We start from the raw sequence: 10000 nt of genomic DNA on the forward strand, positions 1-10000 counted from the left end.
AAAAAAGGGAAGAGAATTATTCTGAATGTCATTTCGTGTCTTTGGCTGTGCGTGGTATAAGCATAACCAGATTTACTTTGATAAATAAGGAGATTATAAGCAAAGAAAATCTCGACATGTTTCAGAGGCAAAAGAGAGATGTGATAAAAAAAAGAAAGAGAGAGAGAGAGAGAGAGAGAGAGAGAGAGAGAGAGAGGAGGAAAAAAGGCACACACAGAGGTAAAAGAGAGATGTGATAAAGAGAGAGAGAGAGAGAGAGAGAGAGAGAGAGAGAGAGAGAGAGAGAGAGAGAGAGAGAGAGGGGAGAAAAAAGGCACACACACAGTATATAGATATAAGATAGATATATATATATATATAAATAATTATATACACACATATATAAAAAAAATTTATATATATATATATATATATATATATATATATATATAGATATATATCTTGGACAAATTTTATGAAGGATGAAATTCGTAAACAAAGTTTTTATCCCTCGAATATTGTGATTTTATAGACGACTTCAAACAATTCTTATATCAAGGATGTATTTATTTATTTATTTTTTTTTTTATTCCAGTGCCTTTATTTTTCTTCGATTTTATGAAAGAGAGAGATTATTGTTTTTCGAGAGAGAGGATAGTGAGATAGAGAGTGAGAGAGAAGAGAGAGGAAAGAGAAAGAGAGAGGAAAGAGAGAGAGAGCGAAAAGAGAGAGGAAAGAGAAAGAGAGCAAGAAGAGAGAAGAAAGAGAGAGATAGAGCGAGAAGAGAGAGAGAGATGGGGGGGGGGGGGGGGCGAGAAGGGAGAGAGAGCGAGATCAAAATAGAGAAAGAGGAGAGAGAATGACAGCGCGAGAGCTGGAGACAGAAAGAGGAGAGAGAGAGAGAGAGAGAGAGAGAGAGAGAGAGAGAGAGAGAGAGAGAGAGAGAGAGAGAGAGAGAGAGAGAGAGAGAGAGAGAGAGAGAGAGAGAGAGAGAGAGAGGGGAGAGAGAGAGAGAGAGAGAGAGAGAGAGAGAGGAGAGAGAGAGAAGGAAAGAGAGAGAGAGGATGAGAGGAGACAGACAGAGAGAGCAGAGAGAGAGAGAGCAGAGAAAGAGAGAGAGAGAGAGAGAGAGGGAGAGAGAGAGAGAGAGAGATAAGAGAGAGAGGGAGAGAGAGAGAGAGGAAGAAGAGAGAGAGAGAGGAGAGAAGAGAGAGGAGAGAAGAGAGAAAGAGAGAGAAAGACATAGATAGAGAGTGAGCACAGATAATAAATAAATAGTCAAATCAAACAAGATAGACAAACGAAAATAACATAAATCCAACGGAAAATAGAGAACAACATTAATAATAAAATACAAGACACGAGAAATGTCTGACGAGTTGTCTTTAACAAAGGAAGGAAAACACTTCACTTTAATGTTGAATTTTCTCTTTTGTTTATTTCCATTTGCTTTATCTATCCTTTTTCGTAAGCGTTTGAACCATATTCTATATGTTTTATTCTTTCGTAATTAGAGATGAATATTTGCTTTATCATTGATTATTTTCTTTTCTTATTTTATTCCCCTTTCTTTGTCCTTGTTCGTCTTATCTAGAATTTCCTTTATTTCTTCCTTTCTTTCTCTTTCTTCTTTTTCAATTCGATTCTTCTTGAATCTTTTTTTTCCCTTCCTTTCTCTAGTTGTCGTCTTCCTCTTCCTCTTCTTTTCTCTTACGTTTGTTTCCTTTAACCCTTTTAATTCTTAGTCTTCATCTTCCTCTTCCTTTTCTTCTTCTTGTTTCTTTTAACCCTTTTAATTTTTAGTCTTCCTCTTCATCTTCCTCTTCTTGTATCTTTTAACCCTTTTAATTCTTAGTCTTCCTCTTCCTCTTCCTCTTCTTCTTCTTCTTGTTTACTTTAACTCTTTTAATTCTTAGTCGTCGTCTTCCTCTTCTTCTTCTTTTCTCTTACGTTCGTTTCCTTTAACTCTTTTAATTTTTAGTCTTCCTCTTCTTCTTCTTGTTTCCTTTAACCCTTTTGATTCTTAGTTGTTGTCTTCCTCTCCCTCTTCCTCTTCTTCTCCTTGTTTCCTTTAACCCTTTTAATTCTTAGTCTTCCTCTTCCTCTCCCTCTTCCTCTTCTTGTTTCCTTTAACCCTTTTAATTCAGTCTTCCTCTTCCTCTTCTTGTTTCCTTTAACCCTTTTAATTCTTAATCTTCCTCTTCCTCTTTCCTTTAACCCTTTTAAATCTTAGTCTTCCTCTTGTTTCCTTTAACCCTTTTAATTCTCAGTCTTCCTCTTCATCTTCCTCTTTCCTTTAACCCTTTTAATTCTTCCTCTTCCTCTTTTCCTCTTCCTCTTCTCCTTCCTCTTGTTTCCTTTAACCCTTTTAATTCTTAGTCTTCCTCTTCCTCTTCTTCTTCTTGTTTCCTTTTACCCTTTTAATTCTTAGTCGTCGTCTTCCTCTTCCTCTTCCTCTTCTCCTTCTTGTTTCCTTTAACCCTTTTGATTCTTAATCTTCCTCTTCCTCTTCTTGTTTCCTTTAACCCTTTTAATTCTCAGTCTCCCTCTTCCTCTTCCTCTTCCTCTTCTTCTCCTTCCTCTTGTTTCCTTTAACCCTTTTAATTCTGCTATCACACGTGCCTTGGAGCAAGAGGAGACGACCGCTACGGGAAATGGATAGTTTGTCTTGCTTAACTCTGTCCTTAAGACCTGAAAATATAACTTCGAATTCATTACACTATTAACGCTCTTGACTCAGGGGAGGGGGGTGGGGGGTGGGAGGAAGGGGGAGGAAAGGGAGTGGGAGAGGAGGGGGGAAGTAGAAGGAGTTGGATGTTTGGTTTTATTTATTATTATTATTTTTAATGAATCTTGCCTTTGGACTTATGTATTCTTAATTACTGTAGGGTTGTTGTGATTATTGTTATAATTATGATTGTTGTCATTGATATGATCTTTGTTACTATCATTAATATTATCATTATCAACAATTTCATTATCATGATTATCATCATAATAACAATAATGATAATAAAGATAATAACCATAGTTATTACATCATTATGATTAATTCATGATGTAATTATCATAGCTGTTTTCAGCAATGTTCTTTTCATCAACATCATTACTATCATCAATACCATATATCATCATAATTATCATAATCATTATCATTACTACCATCATCATTAAAATCCCCATCCTTTCAAACACCGTCATTATCATCTTCATTATCCCCATTATCATGCATTCATCACAGCAACAGGATCATAACAAATGTACCGTAGATTCATGAGATGCCCCCCCGCCCCCCCCCCCCCCCCCCCCCCCCCCCCCCCCCCAAAAAAAAAAAAAAAAAAAAAAAAAAAAAAAAAAAAAAAAAAAAAAAAAAAATGGAGGAAGGTCCTTTCATAATCCAACACACGTTTAATGGTTATGCAAATGCACGTCATCGAACACAACAACAGAGCAAGTCCAGTGTACATTAAATGTCGTTGAGGGTTTAATACGCATGATTACCGTTTCATTGCGTTGCATGATTGCAAGGATGAGGATATATGGCATAAAAGTGTTCGTTTGCAACAAATAATTGAGAGGATTATTCTGTCATTGGGAGTAAGTATTGGGTATGCATGGGGGTGGGGGAGGGGGGGTTGATAGGACGGGGTGTAGGTTCAAAATTATTTTCAGTATCATATTATCATTGTAATTATCATCGTCATCATCATCAACTTCAATATCAATGATCATTATCAACTATAATCATCACCCTCATCACTATCACAACCAATAGTATCGTCATCACCATCACCACCATCAACATCGTCATCACCATCACCACCCACATCAATCATCACCCTCACCACCCACATCAATCACCACCATCAATCACCCTCACCACCACCATCAATCACCACCCACATCAATCACCCTCACCACCACCCACATCAATCACCACCCACATCAATCACCACCATCAATCACCACCATTAATCACCCTCACCATCACCATCAATCACCACCATCAATCACCACCACCCACACCAATCACCACCCTCACCACCCACTCTAACCCCCCCTCTCTACCACCCACTCTAACCCCCCCTCTCTCCCCCTCTCTCCCCCCCCCACAGAATTCCACTACAAGACCACCAACAGCGTCGGAAGCAAAGGCAACAAGATGATGCTGGAGACCTCAGGCAACGAGCAACAAGCCATCCTGCAGGATTACGACCTCGGGGGCGACTCTGAGCTCGGAAGGAGGGAAGGAGGGAAGGAAGGAAGGAGGATGGACGAGGAGAGAAGACGAGGGCGAGGCGGGGAGGAAGAGGAGGAGGGAGAGGAAGACCAGGAAGAGGACGAGGAGAGACAACAAGGGCACTATCTGACGAAGCTGAGGGCGAGGTGGCGGAAGGAAGGGAGGAGGAGGAGGGATGGGGAGGAAGGGGAAGGAAGGGGAGGGGATGAGGGAAGGAGGAGGGAAGGATGGGGAGGAGGGGATGAGGAGAGGGAAGAGGATGGGGAGGAATGAGGGGGGGGAGGAGGGGAGGAGGGGGAGGAGGGGGAAGGGGAGAGGGAAGGGGAGGAAGGGAGGGGAGGGGATGGAGGGGAGGAGGGGGAGGTGAGGAAGGAGAGGGGGGAGGGATGGAAAGGGGAGGGAGGGAGAGGGTGATGGGGAGGAAGGGAGGGGAGGAAGGAGGTGATGGGGAGGAAGGGAGTGGGGGAGGGAGAGGGGATGGGGAGGTGATGGGGAGGAAGGGAGGGGGGATGAGGATGGAGAGGTGATGGGGAGGAAGGAGAGGAGGAAGGAGGGGGGAGGTGATGGGGAGGAAGGAGGGGAGGAAGGAGGGGGGAGGTGATGGGGAGGAAGGAGGGAAGAAGGGGGAGGGAAGGAAGGGGAGAAGGGGAGGTGATGGGAAGAAAGGAAGGGAGGAAGGAGGAGGTAAGGAAGAAGAGAAGGGGAGGTGATGGGAAGGAAGGAAGGGAGGAAGGAGGAGGAGAGAAGAAAAGAATGAAGGAAGGAGGAAAGAAGGATTTAAGAAAGAGATGGGTAGAGGAAAGGGAGGAAATAAGTACGGAAAGGAGACGGAAGGAAGGAGGAATAAGGGAAGGGGAGGTAATGGGAAGGGAGGAAGAAGGTAGGATATAAGAATGAAATGGGAAGAAAGAAAGAAAGAAAGGAGGAAGAAAGAGATAAGAAGGTGGTGGGAAGGAAGGAGGGAAGGGGAATGGAAGGAAGGGAGACAAAAAGAGATAAAGGAAGCAAGGAAGAGAGAGGATGGAGATGGGAAGAGGGAAGGAAGGAAGAAGGGAAGGCGTATGGAAGGAAGGAGGGAAGAAAGAAGGGAAGAAGGGAGGAAGGTGATGAGGAGATGATGAGAAAGAAGGAGGAAAGAAGGAAGGGGATGGGAAATAAAGAAGGAGGAAGGAATAAATAAGGAAGGAGTAAAGGAGGATATAAAAAGATAAAAAGAAGTAGGAAGGGAAATGGAAGGAAGGAGTTAAGACATAGGAGAGAAGATGAGAAAAAGATAATGGAAGAAAGGAGGGAAAGATAATGGAAGAAAGGAGAGAAGAAGAAAGAAAGGAGGAGATAGGAAGTTAATGGGAAGAAGGAGAAAGGAATAAAGGGAAGGGGAAGGAAGCAAGCAAGAAGGGAGGGTGATAGGATAAGAATAGAAAGACGATAGGAAGGATAAAGAAGAATGGGAGAACGAAAATAAGAAAAGGGGAAGAAAATAAGAGGAAAAAACGGAGAGGGAAAGAAAAGAGGAAGGAAGGAAATGAGAGAAAGAAAGAAAGGAGAAGTTTTGAAGGAAGGGACAAGGAAGAGGAGAAGGAAGTGGGAAGATGATGGGAAAAGAAGGGGAAGAAGGAAGGAAAAGAGAAGATAGGAAGAAGAGAGGGAGGAGAAATAGAAGGGAGAAGGAGGAAGAAGAAAGAAAAAGTTGGAAGGAGGGAAAGAGGTAAAGAATGAGGGGGAAGAGAAAAAGAGGGAATTAGAAGATGGAACAAAGGAGAAAGAGAGGGAGAAGAAACAAATGGGAAAAAGGTAAGAAACAAAGAAGGAAATGGAAGAAAGGAGAAGGGGAAGAAGTATAAGGAGGGAAGAAGATAGGTAGAAAGAAAAATAAACAAGGAAGGAGGAAGGGAAATAGAAGGAGAAGGAGAATAAGAATAGATAGGGATTAGAGGTAGATCAACGTTTTAATGTATGTTGAATGATGTCATTATTTCATGCTAATTGTTGATTGTAGTGGTAGTGATGGCAATGATACTGATGATGATAATGATAATATTAATATCAATATTGATAATGGTAATAGCAGCAGTAAGTCATCATCATCATCAGTCATCATCATTACACTTTAAGTAGATTATCAGGCCTTTCTATTGTAGATAGGAAAGTATATATGTATATATATATATATATATATATATATATATTATATATATATTATATATATATATATATATATATATGTACATATATACATACATATATATATATATATATATATATATATATATCGGTAATATGTATATATATATAATATATATATATATAATATATATTATTCTCTCTGATACTGTAATGAATTTTATGAATAGATGATGAAAAAAGGGAGAAGGTATCGATTTCTAAAATTACATTATACATATTTTTTTTACTTATTACAGGAATTCTACTTAGATCTTGACAATGCTTATTACAAGATTAGATTTTGACAATGTCACAGAATTCATGAATTTACAGCCTTCGCTTGTTCGCAAAGTTGATGACGTCACAAAACCCATGACGTCACAAAACCCATGACGTCACAAATTCCATGACGTCACAAAATCCATGACGTCACAAAACCCATGACGTCAGAAATCCCATGACGTCACAAAACCCATGACGTCACAAACCTAACGGCGTCACAGAATTTTTGACGTCACTGACCATCTTTCATTAATCTAAATATCTTCAATCCATCATGTCATTCTACTTATTCTTAAATCACTCCATTTATCATTCTTCCCATTCTACAAAAAACATCATTCTTCCTTTTTTTGACACACTTCTCAAAATGATAATCAAAATTGCAAATCATTAGAATCATGCTAATTGAGATACAGATCCGCCATATTGAATATCAAAACCATGACTCATTTGGTGATAACTAATAATTTGGTGATAACTCATTTGGTGATAACTAATAATTTGGTGATAACTAATAATTTGGTGATAACTAATAATTTGGTGATAACTAATAATTTGGTGATAACTAATAATTTGGTGATAAAACTAATAATTTGGTGATAACTAATTTGGTGATAACTAATTTGGTGATAACTAATAATTTGGTGATAACTAATAATTTGGTGATAACTAATTTGGTGATAACTAATTTGGTGATAACTAATAATTTGGTGATAACTAATTTGGTGATAACTAATAATTTGGTGATAACTAATAATTTGGTGATAACTAATAATTTGGTGATAACTAATAATTTGGTGATAACTAATAATTTGGTGATAACTAATGATTTGGTGATAACTAATTTGGTGATAACTAATAATTTGGTGATAACTAATTTGGTGATAACTAATAATAAACTAATAATTTTTTTCTTTTTTTCAATTGCAGGTAGTGAGGTGAGCCTGCAACAGCTACTCCTCGCGGTTGCATTCTTGCAGCTCGATCTCTTTCTGTTGTGATAAAACGTCCACTGCCGATCAGCTGTCAATTGCAGTGTTCACCACCTTCCCTGGAACTGGTATTTTGATATATATTTATTTTATTTGATATATATTTATTTTATTTGGTATATATTTATTTTATTTGATATATATTTATTTTATTTGATATATATTTATTTTATTTGATATATATTTATTTCATTTGATATGTATTTATTTTATTTGATATATATTTATTTGATTTGATATATATTTATTTTATTTGATATATATTTATTTGATTTGATATATATTCATTTTATTTGATATATATTTATTTTATTTGATATATATTTATTTTATTTGATATATATTTATTTTATTTGATATATATTTATTTTATTTGATATATATCTATTTTATTTGATATATATTTATTTTATTTGATATATATTTATTTTATTTGATATATATTTATTTTATTTGATATATATTTATTATTTGATATATATTTATTTTATTTGATATTTTATTTTATTTGATATATATTTATTTTATTTGATATATATTTATTTTATTTGATATATATTTATTTTATTTGATATATATTTATTTTATTTGATATATATTTATTTTATTTGATATATATTTATTTTATTTGATATATATTTATTTTATTTGATATTTATTTATTTTATTTGATATATATTTATTTTATTTGATATATATTTATTTTATTTGATATATATTTATTTTATTTGATATATATTTATTTTATTTGATATATATTTATTTTATTTGATATATATCTATTTTATTTGATACATATTTATTTTATTTGATATATATTTATTTTATTTGATATATATTTATTTTATTTGATATATATTTATTTTATTTGATATATATTTATTTTATTTGATATATATTTATTTTATTTGATATATATTTTGATATATATATGTATTTTGTTGCTTTTGTTGATTTTTGTTGCTTTTGTCCCTGGTGTTCTGTGTACGTGTGTATGTATTTGTGTGTGTTTCTTTGTGTAGATGTATGTGCGATTCTGTGTGCATGTGTGTGTGTGTGTGTATGTGTGTTTCTTTATGTAGATGAATGTGTGCTTCTGTGTGTGTGTGTGTGTGTGTGTGTGTGTATGTGTGTGTGTGTGTGTGTGTGTGTGTGTGTGTGTGTGTGTGTTTATGTGTATGTTTATCCGTGTATATTAGTATATAAATATTTACGGATCAACGTGTGCGTTTGCATTTGATCGCCCGTATGTGCGTGCGTGTGTGTGCGTGTTTAAGCATTCGAAAATGCGCATTTATGTTTTAGTGACCGCGTGTAAGTCTGTGTGCGTGTGTACACACACACAAACGCGCCAGTCAATAACCACGCGACGCGCCAGTGCACACACAAGCAAGTCCACACACACACACACACACACACAGACACACACGTATTTAGCGTGTACAAGAATCCGTATTAATTATCCCACTGGTCCTTTTTACGAGATATTGCTCCTGATCTATATTTCAAAGCAGAGTCGAAAGGAGAGAGATTAAGGTCATGACCCTACATCACAGAACCGGCGGTGTTGCAACTCGAGATCCCCGAAATAACTCGTGCAAGGTCGTGCAAGAGGCAGAGGTAGAAGGAAGAAGATAATGCTCACGGGACAGGCGTGGAAGTCTAGGTCGAGATCAGAGCTGTGGTTGTGGGGAGGGAGGAGGGGGTGAGGGGGTTGGGGTGGGAGGAGGGGGGTTGGGGGTGAGGGGTAAGGAGAGGGGGTTGGGTTGAGGGGAGAGGGTTGGGGTTGGAGAGCTGGGATGGGGGGAGGGGGTTGGGGGGTTGGGGGGTTGGGTGGTGGGAGATTGAGGGTTGGGAATGGGAGGAAGGGGTTGGTGGTTGGGGTTGGGGATGGGAGGAGGGGTTGGGGGTTGGGGTTGGAGGAGGAGGAGGAGAATGGGGAGATGGAAGAGGATGGAGGGGGGAGGAGGGAAAGGGGAAGGGAAGGGAAGGAGAGATGGGAGCAGAAGGAGGGGTGAAAATGGAGGGAACGGAAAGAGGAAAGGGAATGAGGGAAGATAACGAGAACGAAAAGGGGGGAGGGGGAGGGAGAGGATAGAAGGGGAGAGGAGCGCCTCCCTGTCTATCTATTTCTCCACCCGTCTGTCCTCTGCCTGTCTGACTGTCTTTTTCTGTCTGTGTGTCTCTCTGTCTTTTTGTTTCTCAGTCCTTCAGTCTTTTTGCCTGCCTGTCTATCTGTCTCTTTGTCTGCCAGTCTGTCTATCCGTCTGACTGTCTGTCTGTCTGTCTGTCTAGCTGGTAATAGATAAGACTGTAGTGATGATTTAAATCCTAAAAGCAA

At 38.0% G+C, this 10000-nt stretch overlaps 1 protein-coding gene across 1 annotated transcript in view; it reads left to right on the top strand.

Moving 5' to 3' along the window:
- LOC122254245 (lachesin) overlaps window positions 1-6690 on the top strand; it is a 96717-nt gene extending 90027 nt beyond the window's left edge. Inside the window, exons 9-10 of the mRNA XM_086541470.1 lie at window positions 4095-4360; window positions 6643-6690. Of these exons, the coding sequence (XP_086397596.1) occupies window positions 4095-4360; window positions 6643-6690 (314 nt within the window). The remainder of the gene's footprint in view (window positions 1-4094; window positions 4361-6642) is intronic.
- The last annotated feature ends 3310 nt before the right edge of the window (window positions 6691-10000 follow it).

This window comes from Penaeus japonicus, unplaced genomic scaffold, assembly GCF_977035675.1.
Source record: "Penaeus japonicus unplaced genomic scaffold, GWHDUDI00000001_assembly GWHDUDI00000011, whole genome shotgun sequence".
Taxonomy (NCBI): Eukaryota; Metazoa; Arthropoda; class Malacostraca; order Decapoda; family Penaeidae; genus Penaeus; species Penaeus japonicus.